General features: G+C 41.8%; 1 protein-coding gene across 1 annotated transcript in view; it reads right to left on the reverse strand.

Moving 5' to 3' along the window:
* Positions 1 to 7,333: 7,333 nt before the first annotated feature.
* Positions 7,334 to 17,203, reverse strand: part of CALB1 (calbindin 1) — a 42,040-nt gene continuing 32,170 nt past the window's right edge. The window contains exons 6-11 of the mRNA XM_053250732.1: positions 15,242 to 15,319; positions 13,916 to 13,971; positions 11,824 to 11,863; positions 11,671 to 11,724; positions 11,209 to 11,280; positions 7,334 to 9,058 (exon numbers count right to left, since the gene is read on the reverse strand). Coding sequence (XP_053106707.1) covers positions 8,945 to 9,058; positions 11,209 to 11,280; positions 11,671 to 11,724; positions 11,824 to 11,863; positions 13,916 to 13,971; positions 15,242 to 15,319 — 414 coding nt within the window. The 3' untranslated portion in view covers positions 7,334 to 8,944. The remainder of the gene's footprint in view (positions 9,059 to 11,208; positions 11,281 to 11,670; positions 11,725 to 11,823; positions 11,864 to 13,915; positions 13,972 to 15,241; positions 15,320 to 17,203) is intronic.

Below are 17,203 nucleotides of genomic sequence, written 5' to 3' on the forward strand. Positions count from 1 at the left end.
CAGGCTTGACTACTGCAATGCACTCTATGTGGGGCAGCCTTTGTATGTAGTTCAGAAACTGCAGTTGGTACAGAATGCGGCAGCCAGGTTGGTCTCTGGGTCATCTCAGAGAGACCGTATTACTCCTGTGTTGAACCGATAAGTTTCAGGGCAAAATTCAAGGTTTTGTTTATAAACCTATAAAGCCCTAAACAGCTTAGGCTCTGGGTATTTAAGAGAACATCTTCTTTGCTATGATTCCCACCGCCCATTATGATCTTCCAGAGAGGTTTATCTGCGGTTGCCATCAGCTTGTCTGGTGGCTACTAAGAGACAGGCCTACTCCGTTGCTGCCCCGAGGCTTTGGAATGCACTCCCTGTTGCAATAAGAACTTCCCCATCTCAGACAACTTATGCCAATAAGCCATAAGCCAATTAAGACACATTTGTTCACCCAGGCTTTTAATTAGATTTGCAGGTTTAATAATATATGCCTGTCTCCTTATAAAAGGAACCCCTCACCCTGCACCAAAATGTTTTGGCTGCAGGGAGCGGAATCATTTCAGCTTCTCTTCAAAGAGGCACTGAAATGATCCGGGCACATCCCTAGTAATGTGGTCTCTCCGAGATGACCCAGAGACCAACCTGGCCACCGCATTTTGTACCAACTGCAGTTTCCAGACTATGTACAAAGGCAATCCCACATAGAGCACATTGCAGTAGTCACGTCTGGAGGTTGCCAGCATATGTACTAGTATTCTGAGGTTGTTTAGAAAAAATGGGCACAGCTGGTGAATCAGGCAAAGCTGATAGAAAGCATCTCTGGCCCCTGCCTCAACCTAAGAGGAGCCAGTGTGGTGCAGTGGTTAGAGTGCTGGACTAGGACTGGGCAGACCCGAGTTCAAATCTCCATTCAGGCCTGCTACTAGCTGTGTGACTCTGGGCCAGTCACTTCTCTCTCAGCCTAACCTACTTCACAGGGTTGTTGTGAGGAGAAACTCAAGTATGTAGTACACCGCTCCGGGTTCCTTGAAGGAAGAGCAGGATATAAAATGTAAAGAATAAATAAATAAAATAAGACACCAGGGAGAGGTTTGGGTCCTAAAGCACTCCGACTGCATACCTGTTCGTTCTGGGGAAGTGTGACCCCATCCAGAACTGGCAGATTAAACCTGTCTCTTGAGTTCTGACCCCACACCATAAGTACCTCCATCTTATCTGGATTCAGTTTCAGTTTGTTATCCTTCGTCCAGCCCATCACTGCTTCCAGGCGGGCATTTAGGCAAGTTATGCCTTCTCCCGATGATGTTTACATGGAGAAATAGATTTGGGTATCATAGCATACCGATAACATCCTGGGGGGGGGGGTCTCTCCCAGCGGTTTCTTGTAGATGTTAAATAGCATTGGAGACAATATGGAACCCTGAGGGACACCATACAAGAGTTCATATTTTGAAGAACAGTCTCCAAGGGATACCATCTGGAACCTGCCTGAGAGGTAGGAGTGGAACCACCACAAAGCAGTGCCTCCCACCCACAACCCTCCCAGACACTCCAGAAGGATACTATAGTCGATAGTATAGAAAGCCACCGAGAGATCCAAAAAGACCAACGGAGTCACACTCCCTCTGTCAATTCCCAATTGGCAATCATCCATCAGGCTGACAAGGGCAGTTTCTGCCCCATAGCTCCCCTGAAAGCCAGTCTAAAATGGGTCTAGATAATCAGTTTCCTCCATGACTGTCTGGAGCTGATAGGCCACTACCCTCTCAATTACCTTGCCCAACCATGGAAGGTTGGAGACAGGCCTCTAGTTGCTTAACTCTGAGGGGTCCAACGCAGGCTTCTTCAGAAGAGGTCTAATAATTGCTCCCTTAAAGCAAGGAGGCATCCTGCCCTCCCTCAGAGAAGCATTTATCATCTCTTAGAGGCCTTTTGCAACAACTCCCCTGCCAGATAGTATAAGCTATGCTGAGCCAGGGTCAAGAGAACAGGTGGTAGGCCACACTGTTCCAAGCAGCTCATCCACATCCTCGGGAGTCATAAATTGGAACTGATCCAGCTTCACCACATAAGAGGAGTCACTGGACACCTCTACAAACACCAGTAATTGTGGGGTCTAAATCTAAGTCGGCTCGAATACAAGAGAGTTTGTGCATAAAGAACTCATTAAAAACATCACAGTGAGTAATTGAGTGTTCCAAACTCTGATTTGGGGAGGAGGGGCATATACTAGTGTTCTCACAACCCTGGACGTGAGCTTGTGGATGCAATACATGCAGAAAATCGTTTCTTTGCCACACATAGCGCCTGAGCATAGATCTTCAAGTGCTCTCTATGTTGTAATCTGTTGGATTCAAGTTGGGTTTTTCTCCACTTGCCTCCAGTCTGCCTTGCCAATTCAGCCCCCACAGTTCTTCCATATACCAAGGGGCCAATTCCAAAGCTGGTTGGAGAGGATGCTTAGGAGTGATCATGTCTACTGCCCTGGTGAGCTTGCTGTTTCACTTCTCCACCAGGTCATCAATGAGATCACCAGCAGAGTTAACACTAAACCCCTCCAAGGTTTGGAATCCTATTGGATCCAATAACCTTCTCAAGCAGACCATCCTAATAGGCTCCTACTCCTGCAGAGTTGTGGCGTGATTGTGAGTCCAACCTTAACCAGATGGTGGTCTGTCCCTGACAATGGGGAAATCACAGGAGTCCTCACCTACATAACACCACCCTGATCAGAGTGAAAGACCAGATCAAGTGTGTGACCAGCAACATGCGTCAGTCCTGAAACCATATGGGATAAGCCTATAGTTGTTACGGCTGCTATGAATTCCCTGAATGAATATGAATACCCTGGAATGAGAGCTTGGAGCAGTGGGCCACCAGCTCAAGATCTTCATTTTTAGTTCTTGATTTTTCTTAGACTTCATCACTCTTTTAGCCCCAGATAAGAACTGTTATCTTCTATATGGCCACTAGATGGTATCATAACCCAAGAAACTCAATACAGCAACATTTTGAGTGTAAAATCTTGAAGGTGTCTTAATCTGTGATTTTCAGTTTCCCTGATTTAAAAACAATGTACAAGCTTAACTGCTGGAGCAAAGTTAGACCAGTATAATATAGACTGTCTTGAATAAGCACAAGCATAATTCCACTGAATAATCAGTTGCGTGTATGTTTGAATTGAAAGGGTTCTTTTTGATGTGGCAATGGTAAACCCCTCCTGTATTTTACCAAAGGCAACCACAGGGCTCTGTGGTCACCAGGAGTCAACACCGACTTGACGGCACAACTTTACTTTATGCATAAACAAAAAGCATGTTTTTAATCCACTGCCCTGGGGCCCTTCAGTGCCTGATCCCTACTTCAATGGAATCCTCTCAGCTTTGTAGAATGACTAAGAATGAGAAACCACTGGAAAAGCTAATGAGTTTGGGGCCAACTAAGTGCTCAGTGACTCCAGCTGCATGGTTTGGGGCAACTTATGCAGCTGAGATGCAAAACCTGACCCCTGTTCCACCTAGTCAGGCAACCGGGAGAAAGTGTAGCTCCCACCTTGCCAGTGTTCCTGACTGATTGCACACCTTTACTTCCTCCCAGGTAAGTGAAAGGCTGCTATTCACTCATTTAGGATAAAAGGACATCATTGTATTTGAGGATACTATCCTGGTTGGTCATCACCTTAAGTGGCTCAGCAGGGAAATGCTTGACTAACAAGCAGAAGGTTGCCGGTTTGAATCCCTGCTGCTACTATATCAGGCAGCAGTGATATAGGAAGATGCTGAAAGGCACACTTTACCTTTATCCTGGTCGGAGGATGACAAAATTTGCCCCATCTGCCACTGAGCAGTCTTTGACCCTCTTCAAGTGCTTTGCATTACTGCATTCTGTCAATTGTATTTTGCATTAGTGCATTTGGTCAGTTATTGGGGCGGGCATGTCTACTTTTTCATACCATGCATTGGACCTACTATCAAGTAATTTGATTTCTCATTGTAAATGCAGGAAGATAACACTTGCTGATCTGCATTGGCCTGATTTCCAAAGATTCACGGCACTGGCTGTTCTACTTGCTACCAGTGGGATTTGTAGCTACACAGCAGCTGTGAAAATTGGGACACTTATATTTAGGTGTTTAATTATGGATTCCCAAGCAGAATTTCAGTCACCAGGATTGATAGTTTTGACCATCATGAGTACTGATTTCAGTCTGCCTTGCTAAATGTTTATGATGAGAAATATGTATTTTAAATAGTACAAGTGACAAACATATATGTAAGATTGCATAATGAGATCAACATCCATCAATTTCCAGTCTCTTGCTGGGGTCATGTAATTTTTAACAGCCTTTGGACATATCCCTGATATATATATTTGTATACCACCTGATATGTACATCTCTAGGCGGTGTACAAATTTTAATATTAAAAATCACAGATTAAAATATAACACAATTAAAACAATATAAAACAAAATATTAAAATTAATTCTAATTAAAACCTTGTGAGAACAGGAGGTTTCCTGTTTCTACCTTGGACATATCCTGCAAAATTAAACACTTCTAAAATTAGCTGTTTTGATACTGAATCAGACCATTGGTCCATCTAGTCCAGTACTATCTGCTCTGACTGGCAGGTAGCTGACAACCTCAGTCTATGGTACTTTGGTTAATTATTATTTACATTTTACATTTACAAAGCAGCATGGGCTAACTTGGGGCGAGGGAATAGACCTGCTATCGAGTTTGGTGGTTGTCTGAAAGAGTCTCAGTGAAAACAGTTTTCTTGCATGTTTTGTGAAGTTGCTAATTCTATGTGTCCAGAGCCAACGGTTTCTACTTGGGCCTACTTTTGAAAGACCATGTACACAAGTTTCATTTTTAGACATTTTTCTGGATGACTTAGAAGTACCCTAACAAATGTGTAAGCTGTTGGACTTCGGGGGGGGGGGGGGGGATGTGGACAAACAGCTTATTTTGCACAAGAGGGTAAACTCAAAATTCCAGTGTGTGTAACTGAAACAGTTTTAAACCCTCCACACGGTAATTGATCTAACAGACAGACACCTTGCATCACTAATACTTAAGTATGAAGTTCCCCTTTCCTTTACATGGTATGAAAAGACAACTCCATGTTTTCATTGATCATCCATGTTTAATCACTTTGCAATTCATAATCATGCCTGTAGGTGGATATTCAAGCTACTGTCCCTCTTTTACAATACACAATCATATTTTACATTGTGGAGAATTAAACTGTGCTTGAGGTGGAATTGTCAAAATGGGCTATCTGACAGCACTGAACATCTTAGACAGCAATGTTAGGCACACACTTAGCAGGAGTAAGCTTCATTTAACACAGTGGGGCTTACTTCCAAGTAACCAAGCACAAGATTGTGGTGGTAATGTGTGAAGACTTCCCCACCCCCCAACCAAAGAACACTCATAATCCTGTACAAATTCCAGAAAAGAAGCCAGATACTTGCTTGTTGGAGGCTATTTGTATCTTGTGTAATGATTTTTAGCTTTCAAATTACAGGATAAAATCAGTGCTCTTTATATATGAAATAACCAGCTTTGAAAGTATTTGAAAGACTGCTGTCTGCTACAGGTGTAATGAATTTAGCCCGAGTAGCTTGACTTGCTTCATTTTTTTTTTAAAAAAGCTTATTTTAATCAGAGGCATCTTTGTTCAATCAGTATGAAGGTCTGGTTCCCGTCTCACAGTGGTGTAACATGGGAATATTTCCATATCAATTGAGGAATTAATTATGCTGATGTGGTGAAAAAGGACCAATCTCTGCAAAGTTCAATCCCAAAAAGCTACTTCCTAAAATTAGGTCCAGTACCTAATGACTAAATGTAAGATTACTTGGTGCATCAGGCAGTTTAAGGAATAATTCTCGAACAATTATTTATGTAGCCTGGTCATCTTGTAGGAGGCACTTTATCAATCTGCACTATCACCCATCTAGGCTGATATTCTTGGATTACAGCCACTGCAGCCCACCTTGAAGTTAATAGGCACAATCCAGAAAAAGTGAATGCTGACTAAGGCTGCAAGCTTAAACACACTTACTAGAGAGTATGCCCAATTAAACTCAGAAGGATTACTTCTGAGTAAATGTGCATCGGATTATGCTGTATATATTTGTAACCACATGAATCAGCCTGGGCTGAAGCAATGGTTTTAATCCCCACACATTCATGAAACTTCCCATGAGCCAGTTACCTTAGCCTAACCCACCTCATAAGGTTGTTGTGAGGATAAAATGGGGGAGGGTGTGTGCCACCCTGAGCTCTTTGGATGGATAGGAATTTTAAATATTGAAAACAATAGCATAGGATGTGTAGCCTTATGTTTACTCAGAAGTAAGTGATGCTGTTCAGTGGGACTTAATCCCAAATAGGGGTTCATCATATAATTAAAGGTAAAGTGTGCCGTCAAGTCAGTTTTGACTCCTGGTGCCCACAGAGCCCTGTGGTTTTCTTTGGTAGAATACAAGAAGGGTTTGCCCTTGCCTTCTCCTGCATAGTATGAGATGATGCCTTTCAGCATCTTCCTATGTCACTGCTGCCTGATATAGTACCAGCAGGGATTTGAACCAGCAACCTTCTGCTTGTTAGTCAAGCATTTCCCTGCTGCAACCTGCGTAAGACTTTGGAATGCTCTCCCAGTGGCCATTCACTCCTTGGACTCCATCATGGCTTTTAGAAAGCTTGTTAAAACTTGGCTTTTTACCCAGGCTTTTACATAATTGTTTTTACTGCTGCTTCTGTGTGTTTTTACTTGTATTGTTTTTGTGCTTGTATTTTATAGATTTTAAATTTGGTTTGTTTTTATATTTTTTAGCTTAATATTTTTATTGTCTTTTTATTGTATGTTGTAACTTTTGTAAACCGCCTTGGGGTTGTCTTTTAACGAAAGGTGGTATATAAATGCAACAATCAGTCAGTCAGTCAGTCAGTAAGGGCTAACAAGAACCACCTGAAGTGGCGTAGTGGAGAAATGCTTGACTACCGTGTTTCCCCGAAAATAAGACAGTGTCTTATATTAATTTTAGCCTCAAAAAATGCACTAGGGCAATTAGCGGTACATCAGAAATTCCTGCTAGGTCTTACTTTCGGGGTAGGTCTTAATTCAGGGAAACAGGGTAGCAAGCAGAAGGTTGCCAGAAAAAACCCACAGGGCTCTGTGGGCACCCGGGAGTCGAAAGCGACTTGACAGCACAACTACCTTTAATGGCCAATGATGTCAATGGGGCTTACTCATAATTCACTTTGTCTGGATTGTGGCTGGTGAGATTAACTTGGAGCAAATGCAAGTTTATATTGTTATGGAGCAGTCTGCCTGAACACAAGTTATTTCTTTATTGCCTGTAAAGCAACGTAATACAGGAAATAGACAAAACTAGATGCAAGCAGTCTTAGTATATTAAATTTAATTATAGATTACACAGAATGATGTAAAAACAGCAGTTTGCTAGAATTATAATCTGCAAAATGTGGAAATAGTTTTAGAAAATGGATCGTCATATTCTGACACAACAGCTTTCATTAACACTAACATAACAGTATAGGATGAAACTGATTCATGTTTTTAATTATTCTACCGGCTTTAAAGTGTACCCTTATTTTTCCAACTTGCAGTTTGTTTAGTAAAAAGACAGTTGTTGTGCCTACATGCCTAAAGAGGCTCTCCAAGTAGCTTAATTCCAGGGATCCCCAGCCTTGGATCCCCAGATTTTATTGGACTACAACTCCCATCATCCTCTGCCACAGTGGCCAAAAGCATCCAGGAACCCAAGGCTGGGAACCTCTGGCTTAAAGATCGTGAAGCTCAGGGTCGCATAATCCTGAGGAACCTGTGATCTTGGTATACAAATTCAGGGAAATTCAATTTAGAACTCGGTGGCAATTAACACGACTATGCTACAGCATGACTTAAGTTTTCTAATACTGAGGCTTGTAAACCATGAGCCCCAAACTCCCCCGCTCCATTAGCTGAAACAATGGGCAGCATTTAAGTGGTGATCCGTCAGCAGATGCTCCTTCTAATCAAGAACTCCTTCCATGCAAGGACCCCTTGTGGGTGTGCAACACTCCTGTGGATGGAAGAAGCTTCTGTGGGTGGAGCACCACTCCACTCCAGGTCTGGAGGATGCTATCCATTGTACTTTGCATAGGTGGGGAAGGTATTTGCTGAAAATGTCTCAGGAGCTTCAACACCCCCTAAGTCAGCGATGGCCAGTCTTTGGGCAAATGTGCCTGAAGTCAAATCCAAATCATGGTTGAGTGCCACTCCAGTGCACCTTGTAATACATATGCAGCCCCTCCATGTCTTAGGGTGACTTTCTCTGTAGTCTATGGATGGAGCCAGTGGGCAGCAACACAGTTCTGGAGAGGCAGCCTGCCTCGATGCAAGAGAGAGACCTCTAGGCCATCCTGTGTGTCGCAAAAAAACCACCATGCATTCCTTGCTTGTGACAAGTGTGCTGCTGCCCCGCCAGACCCCTGCCTTCAGTTCGGTTACTCTGAAAACGTTTCTTTGATTCCTGATCTGTATTGCTCTCCCCCATGGAAGGCAGGACTGCATTATTGCTGCTGCAGCAAGTGTCAAAGGATATAACAAGCTCCAACAGTCTCTGCTGTGTGTTAAAATCGTCTCCCGCCTTGAAAACACAGAATCTTTTGGTGTTGGGTTTGTCGGTTAGTTTTAAATGAATCAGACCGGCCCAAACATAGACATTCTCTTTATCGATCTTATAGTTACAAAAACTGTACATTACAAACAGTATAGAAACAAGCTGAAAAGAATGTGCCACATATCCTGGCTAATTATCTCTATATAGATTTAAATTTACAAGATATAAAAGAAAGTAAAGCCTACTCCCTTATAGTGCACAGTTATTGTTTTGTTTTAAAGATATAATATATCACTAGTTAAGTGGAAGTGATCAATGGACTCTAATTTCCCCCAGCACAGAGAATAAGAGCAAGTTCTGTTCGGTAAAGTTTTCCTCCATCGGACAAGGCCATGATGTTTTTCTTGTATGTTGCAAGGTTGCTAATGTCTAAATCCTGGTTAAAAGAGAGAGAATGCTTTATAATCTGGTTTGGTAAGCAACATAAATGCACAAGTTGCTAGTGCTATATACAGAGAGCGTATACATCCCCGGCTCATCTAGTTTAAACAGGGAGAAACAAAAAGATTGAGCAGAATCATGCACTATAGTGAAGCCAGCATCTAATACAAGAGTGCCTGGATATAAATTAGGAAATTGCATTTCAGCAGGTTTTTTTAGGGTTTCTCCAGACATTAAACTGACTGACAGTTTAATTTTACAGTAAATGCACCACTGCAACACATGGGGATCAAGATTGATTGACTGATTGATTGATTGATTTCTATACCGCCCTTCCAAAAATGGCTCAGGGTGGTTTGCATAGAGGAATAATAAATAAATAAATAAGATGGATCCCTGCCCCCAAAGGGCTCACAATTTAAAAAAGGGGGGAGGGGAGATGATGAAGAAAAGAACTTCTATCATCCTTATGGAGGTGATGGAATGAAGTGCTTTACACAAATGCTTTACAGACCCTTCCCACAGGCTCACATTCCAAAAGATTCAGATGTCATGGGAATACTGCATTTTCTTAGCATGCAAACAGTGATATATTGCATCTGGAATAATATGCTTCTCCCCCAAGGTGCATTCATTGCTATTGTAATTGTGAGTGCTTGTGAGAGTGTTGGAAGAACCTGTTGGATAGTTCCTGTTATATTGGGACTGGTGTGTGAGAGTGAGACTGACTGACAGGGAATATTAACCACAAACCAAGCATCCCAGGATCTGAAATACAACCCAATAAACCACTATCAGTATAGATCCACCATTCAACAATAGTAATAATGTCATGAAGTTGGACATGATAATACATACAGATCAAAATTTAATGTAAATCTCTAGAACAACCAAATGTGTAACTGTTTAACATAGAACCATAAACCTCAACCATTGAACCTAGTCCATAAAAACCAGAACAGAGACCCAGCGTACAGCCATTCTGAAGCCTCTTTCTCAAGTGGTTAAGTTGTTCATGTTTGAGACTCCCAAAACTAGAACCTTGAATTTTGAAGTTTTCCCAAATTCTTGGCTAGATTGGTTGTCAGCTTATATCTATTTGTTACTGGGTTCTCTTATGACCTACTCATAGAAGATTGTTGAAACTTCTATGAGAAATATGGAACTTTTTAGTCAATTAGAGATTCATGAAGGCTTTCAACAATTATGGTCTATTAATTAATACATCATTTCTGAGAATAGTGGACATTTGATATCTTATCCACTTGAGAAAGACTTCAAAATGGCTATATGCTGGGTGTCCGTTGTGGTTGTTAAGGACTATGTTCAATAGTTGAGGTTTCTGGTTCCAGGTTAAACAAATTTAAACTGTGGTCTATATATATTATGTCCATCTTCATGAGATTATTTCTGTCATTGAATAGCGGATTATATTTTTAGTGGTTTATTGAGGGACATGTCTTTCACACCTCACTGTTTCTCCCTTTCAGCAGGTACTAGTTGGATGGGAAAAGCCTGTGCCCATATAGTTGATATATGGATGGATTACTCTAGAGAAAGCAGCATGTATGCAATTCAGTAAGTGTGTGAAGCTGGCCTTATGGGACAGCTATTAAGTACTCCATTACTGGATGTGTTGTGTTCATGCTATCACATTATCACTGGTTTACTGCTACAACTGCTGCTGAAGGTGCTTTCATTGCCCTGGGATTCACATTGTCGAGGTTAATCTGGTTTACTGCTGTATCCCCAGGTTGCTTGAAAGAGATGAGGCAAGGGGTTTGGGAGAAGAGTATTAGCTATTTCTATCCTGGGCAAAAATAGTAGGGTAGTGTGTCCTTTTCAAATGCAGCATCAGCCGTACACACTCAGTGTAATGGAACAGAAGATAGTCACTATTTTTCTTCTCTGTCTAGTCACACAAAATGACAATTTTTCTTCCTCACTGAAGTGGGAGTGTGAACCAAAGTGAAGTATACTTTAGGAGTTGGCTACTACTGTTTGATCTTATAAATGTAAAGATACACACTCAAGAATATAATTTTTATAGATTTCAAAGAACAGAACTATCTGAACTGGCTGGCTTGGGGTGGGGGCGGAATCTATAAATGCACTTTTAATGGAAACAAAAAAAAATAGTATTACCTTTTTGTTCTTTTCACAAAGATCTTTCAGCAAAACATCTAGTTCATTTTCATCTATGTAGCCATTTCCATCCTGAAAATAAAAATATGAATTGTAATTGTTGTAAGTTACATTGGGTGCCAATCTTGACAGAAAAATACATACAATACTCACAAATAAGTATTTCTAATATTTATTTAAGCTGTTTTTAGTTTGTTTCCTTGAGCAGAACATTTTAAAGCAGTTGACATGTTATGTCTCCCTCAGGGGCATATTTCTGGGTGGCACAGAACATTTCCTAGCAAAGGGAATGTTGTCACCATTTGTCTTTGCCACTAAACCAGTAGTGGAGCAAAGTTGTGTGAACTTTTCAAAAGCATGGGTGCTTCTCCCGTTGCACCAGTGCTTTGTTAATCAGAATGTCAGCCGGTGAGTTAAAAATAAATAAATAAATAAATAAATAAATATGATTTGTCTACTTACTGAATCAAATGTATCAAAAGCTTTATTAAACTCCTTTGCACACATTTTGACACCCTAAATTGTAAAAGAAAAACCATGATTAGTACAGCAGTAGTTGAGATCAATACCTATATATAATACATGTTCAACCGTTAAGAGTAGCATTGTGCATACCTGAAATTTAAGGAGAAAGTTTTCCTGTATTGGGAGTAATCTTTGGAGAAAACACAAGGATAATTCCAACAGTTAATGAGCTGTTGTTGGCAAGAACTTTAATACTATATTTAGAGGAGGTCTAAATACATATCTGTAGAGCAAACAGGGGTGACCTCAACAGGTGCTGAGGAATAGTTTACTAAAATGAGCGAGAGAAGCCCAATGCATGGCAGTGGGACACAGGGGTGTAGCTATAATTGAGTGGAGGGGTTAAAAAATCCCAGGGGCCCAACTCTTAAGGGTCCCCCAACTCCACCCTTCCCTATTTTCTTCATTAGCTCCCTCACTCCAAGGGGTCTCTGGGGAGAAGGGTGGACACAGGCCCCCTCTTCCCTAGCTATGCCCCTGGTGGGACACTCTTCTGCAGGGATAACTTCCTTGTTCAAATGTTTAATAAAAAAAGATGGCTCTAGTGCAGGTGTGTCACCTTAAGTGGCGCAGTGGGGAAATGCTTGATTAACAAGCAGAAGGTTGCCGGTTCGAATCCCCACAGGTACTATATCAGGCAGCAGCGATACAGGAAGATGCTGAAAGACATCATCTCATACTGCACGGGAGGAGGCAATGGTAAGCCCCTCCAGTATTCTACCAAAGAAAAACCACTTTAAGTGGTGCAGCTTGATTAACAAGCAGAAGGTTGCCGGTTCAAATCCCCACTGGTCCTATATCGGGCAGCAGCAATATAGGAAGATGCTGAAAGGCATCATCTCACACTGCATGGGAGGAGGCCACGGTAAACCCCTCCTGTATTCTATCAAACACAACCACAGGGCTCTGTGGGCGCCAGGAGTCAAAACTGACTTGACGGCACACCTTACCTTTAATTCTATGATGAACCCCTATTTGGGATTAAGTTGAAACTGACTTGATGGCACATTTTACCTTTAGTGCAGGCATAGGCAACCTTAGCTGTCCAGCTGTTGAACTACATCATCCTCAGCTACATCATCCTCAGGGAGCCAGTGTGGTGTAGTGGTTAGAGTTCTGGACTAGGACCGGGGAGACCTGAGTTCAAATCCCCATTTAGCCATGATACTTGCTGGGTGACTCTGGGCCAGTCACTTCTCTCTCAGCCTAACCTACTTCACAGGGTTGTTGTGAGGAGAAACTTAAGTATGTAGTACACCACTCTGGGCTCCTTGGAGGAAGAGCGGGATATAAAATGTAAATAATAATAATAGCTACAATTTATTATCTACCTCTTCACTAGAGGCATCTACCTTGTACAAGCCTCATAAGAAGAGCCCTGGTGGATCAGATAAAAAGTCCAACAATCCAACATTCTGTTTCTCATAACGGCCAGCCAGGTGCCTTCAGGAAGCTTAGAAGCAAAGCTTGAGGGCAATAGCCCCCTTTCTTGGTTATTGCCTCAACTATTCAGCATGCTGCTTCTGAACATGGAGGCTCTGTGTAGCCATCATGTAAAGAAGTACTTTATTTTGTCTGACTTGAGCCTTCTGCAAATTAGTTTCATTGTATAACTTCTCTGTGGCTGCCCCAGGGCTCTGAAATACGCTCCCTGTCAAAATAAGAGCATCTCCATCTCTGATTGCTTCCCAAAAGACCCTCACGACACATCTGTTTTCTTAGGATTTTAACGGAAATTAATTTTAAACTGTTTTCTGTGAAATTGTTTTAACTGCATTTATTTCTGTGAAATAGTTTTAATTGTTTTTACTCAGTTTTAGTTTGTTGAGTTTTAAATTTTGTACACTGTCTAGAGATATGCATATCAGGTGGTATATAAATATGATAAATTAACTATGGAGTTCTAATATAACAAAGGGAGAAAAATTTCTGTGTCCACTTTCTCTACACTATGCATGATTTTATAAACCTCCCTCCTGTTCCTCGAATCCTCTTGATTAAAGGTTTGAAGATGAATGGCCTTTTAAGAAGGGTTTCACACCCCAGATGCATGGGGCTTTTGCTGCTCATTTTAATAACCTGATTCTCAGCATCTGCCAAGGTTCTGTTCTCCCTTGTTTCATCTGCTGATTGATGCTAGCCTCCTTCCACCCGCCCTCTTTTCCTCTCCAAATATACATACCTGGCCATTTCAGTCAGTTCCAGCTTTCCATCATTGTTTTCATCAAACATCTTGAGCTGAAACATTATCAAGGAATTGCATGAAGAATTTTGGCAAAAATGAACAACAAAAAAGATTCACTAAAAACATCTTTCTGTTATCTCTAAACCAGGACTGCATAACTTTGGCCCTTCAGCTGCGGTTAGACTACATCATCTCCAGTCACAATGGGAAACAGTCAGGGATGCTGGGAATTGCAGTCCACATCTGCAGGAGGGCTGACGTTATGCAGCCCTGCTCTAGATGGTGGTGCCTGGCAGATCAGGAGGCAGAGCTTGGTAGAGGCATGGCATGGCCTAGAGCAGGGCTGCTCAACTTCAGCCCTCTTGAAGATGCCGGCTTACAATTCCCTAATCCTGGACTATTGGTCACTGTGATTGGAGATGATGGGAGCTGTAGTCCAAAAACTGCTGGAGGGCCAAAGTTGAGGAGCCCTGGCCTAGAGGCACCTGATGGGGGAGAGGAAGGCCCCTGGTGGGGTAGGAAAAGTGCCTGACTCTGGGGGGAACCTGATGGGCATGGGGACAGAGCAAAAAGTAAAATCTCACAAGCGAAGCAGGAACTTGTTCCTCCCTCCCTCCCTCTGATCCTGACTCCTTGCTCTGATATTTTACTTTCCCTGAAAGACCCAGAGGAGCCCACTAAAATACTGAAAATTCAGGTGAGACCTTGAAGCCTGCAATCCTCCTGCAGCCAAATACTCTCTATTGGTTGGGAGTCTCTGCACAAGGCAGATAGAAATGAATAAAGGCTGCTGCCGTTTCTTCTAGATGCCTCCCAAATTATCTCAAAGTTTTGTTGATGGTATATCAGAGCTCCTCTTTTTCCCCCACCCCAATGCCTATGGAGGTCTTGTGGTAGCAAGCATGATGTTCCCTTAGCTAAGCAGGGTCCACCCTGGTTGCATATGAATGGGAGACTTGATGTGTGAGCACTGTAAGATATTCCCCTCAGGGCATGGAGCCACTCTGGGAAGAGCAGAAAGTTCCAAGTCTCCTCCCTGGCATCTCCAAGATATGGCTTCGAGAGATTCCTGCCTGCAACCTTGAAAAAGCCACTGCCAGTCTGTGAAGACAGTACAGAGCTATGGTCTGATGCAATCTATGGCAGATTCCTATGTTCCTAAGCCCCCATAGTCAATTTGGTCCATAACCAAAAAGGGAAACAAAAGGTAGACACTGACTGAGAACATGGTACAGAGAAAGGCCATGTTAATGTCTTAGCAAAGGATGAGGAAAGTTAAATCCGCCCCCCCGCCCCCCAACTCAGTTCAGTTACCAATCTTACCATTATTTCTGTGTATTCTGACAGCTTTGAATCTTCAATCTGCTTGTTTGCTTTCTGTAGCAAGTCTTTCAAAAAACTCTGAGACAAAACATATATAAGTGATTAATAGGTGTCTAGAAGCAACAGTTTACCCAGTTTGTCATCAATTATTGGGTTATTGGATTTTGAGAGTGTTGTATTTATTTATTTATTACTTATTTATCATATTTATATACTGCCTGATATGTGTTAGGGATATGCACCAATCAAATTTTCCAATTCGATTCAAATCTAAACAGGCTTATTCAAATTGAATTGGCCCAAAACAGGCCAATTTGATTTGAATTCAAATCAATTTGATCTATTTTGGCATATTTGTTGACCAATCAAGGCTTATGACTAGTTTTTTAAAGGTGCCAAAATGCCCCTAAACTGTCACAAATCAATTCAAATCCCAACCTAGCTGTTTCAATACAAATTCGAATCGAATCAACCTTTTATGGGCGATTTCATTCAAATCAGCCAGATTCAAGTCGAATTGATTCAAATTTGAATCGATTTGCAGATCCCTAATATGTCTATCTCTAGGTGGTGTACATAATTTTAAAAATATAAAACAGAATAAAAGAATTTGACGGGGGGGAAGTTAAAACAATTTCATAGGATAAAAGCAATTACACAGCTTAAAACAGAGGAAACAGGTGTGTCTTAAGGGTTTTCCTAAAAGCACTGAGATGGAGATGCTCTTATGTTGACAGGAATCATATTCCAAAGTCCTGGGGCAACCACAAAGAAAGCCTGGTCCCAAGTCGCCACCAAACAAGCTGATGGCAGCCGTAACCAAACCTCCCCAGATGATTTTAATAGGTGGCAGGGTTCATGACAAAGATGGCACTCAAGAGGACCCAAGCCCTGGACCCAAGACTTTGAGGGCTTTATAGATTATCTATCCTATTTAACGCCCTTCCAAAAGTGGCTTAGGGCAGTTTATATTAAAATCAAAAACACACGAAACAATTAAAATAAAATAAAAAAAACATTTAAACCAGATTAAAATTAAAACTAGATACTAAAAGCCAGGGGGAAAAAGATGGGTCTTTAAGGCTCTCCTGAAGGCCTCCAAGGAAGATAATCCTCATATTCACGAGCTGCACATTCCACAACCCAGGGGCGACAACAGGGGAGGCCCGATCCCAGATCACCACCAGATGAATGGATGGCACTCGAAGATGGACCCCTCCTGGTTATCTTAATGAGTGGTGGGAATCTTGTAGAGAATGACGCTCTCTTAGGTAACCCGGATTGAAGCCATTCAGGGCTTTAAGGGTAATAACCAGCACTTTGTACTTTGCCCGGAAACATATCGGCAGCCAGTGCAACTGTTTAAGAACAGGCATAATGTGGCCTGGACGCTCCATGCTGCAAAGAGCAATCTGAAGCTAGCAGTGGCAGCAGCGTCCTCATTGAAGCAAGGGTCAGAGAATGCTGCCTCCGCCACCATGAACTCTTTGCAGCATGGGGATGGGGCCAGCAAGGGGGTGGGGTTATGTTGCCTCTGGCCCAGGGCAGGGCCGGATTAAGCTAGTGAGGGGCCTGTAGCATATGTTATAAAGGGGCCCTAATTTATTTATTTTTTAAAAAACACCTATAAATATTAAAACATGAATTATTTAATTGCATAGTAAAGTGATTCACTTTTTTCATTTGCTATATTTTGGAGTATGGGAGACCAAGCCACAAACTTACACTTACTACAACAGTGAATATTTATATACCATTTTTCAATCAAAATTCTCAAAGTGGTTTACATAGAAAAATAAAGAGTGGATAGATGATCCTCTGGCTCCAAAGGGCTCACACTCTAAAAAGAAAAATGTGGTAGGCACCAGCAACAGCCACTGGACAAATGTTGTGCTGGGCCTTCTCTTAAAAGGCACATTTAGCAGAAAAGGGATATTTTATCTAACATGGACCAAATAAAAC

The sequence above is a fragment of the Hemicordylus capensis genome, chromosome 4 (assembly GCF_027244095.1).
Source record: "Hemicordylus capensis ecotype Gifberg chromosome 4, rHemCap1.1.pri, whole genome shotgun sequence".
Lineage (NCBI taxonomy): Eukaryota > Metazoa > Chordata > Lepidosauria > Squamata > Cordylidae > Hemicordylus > Hemicordylus capensis.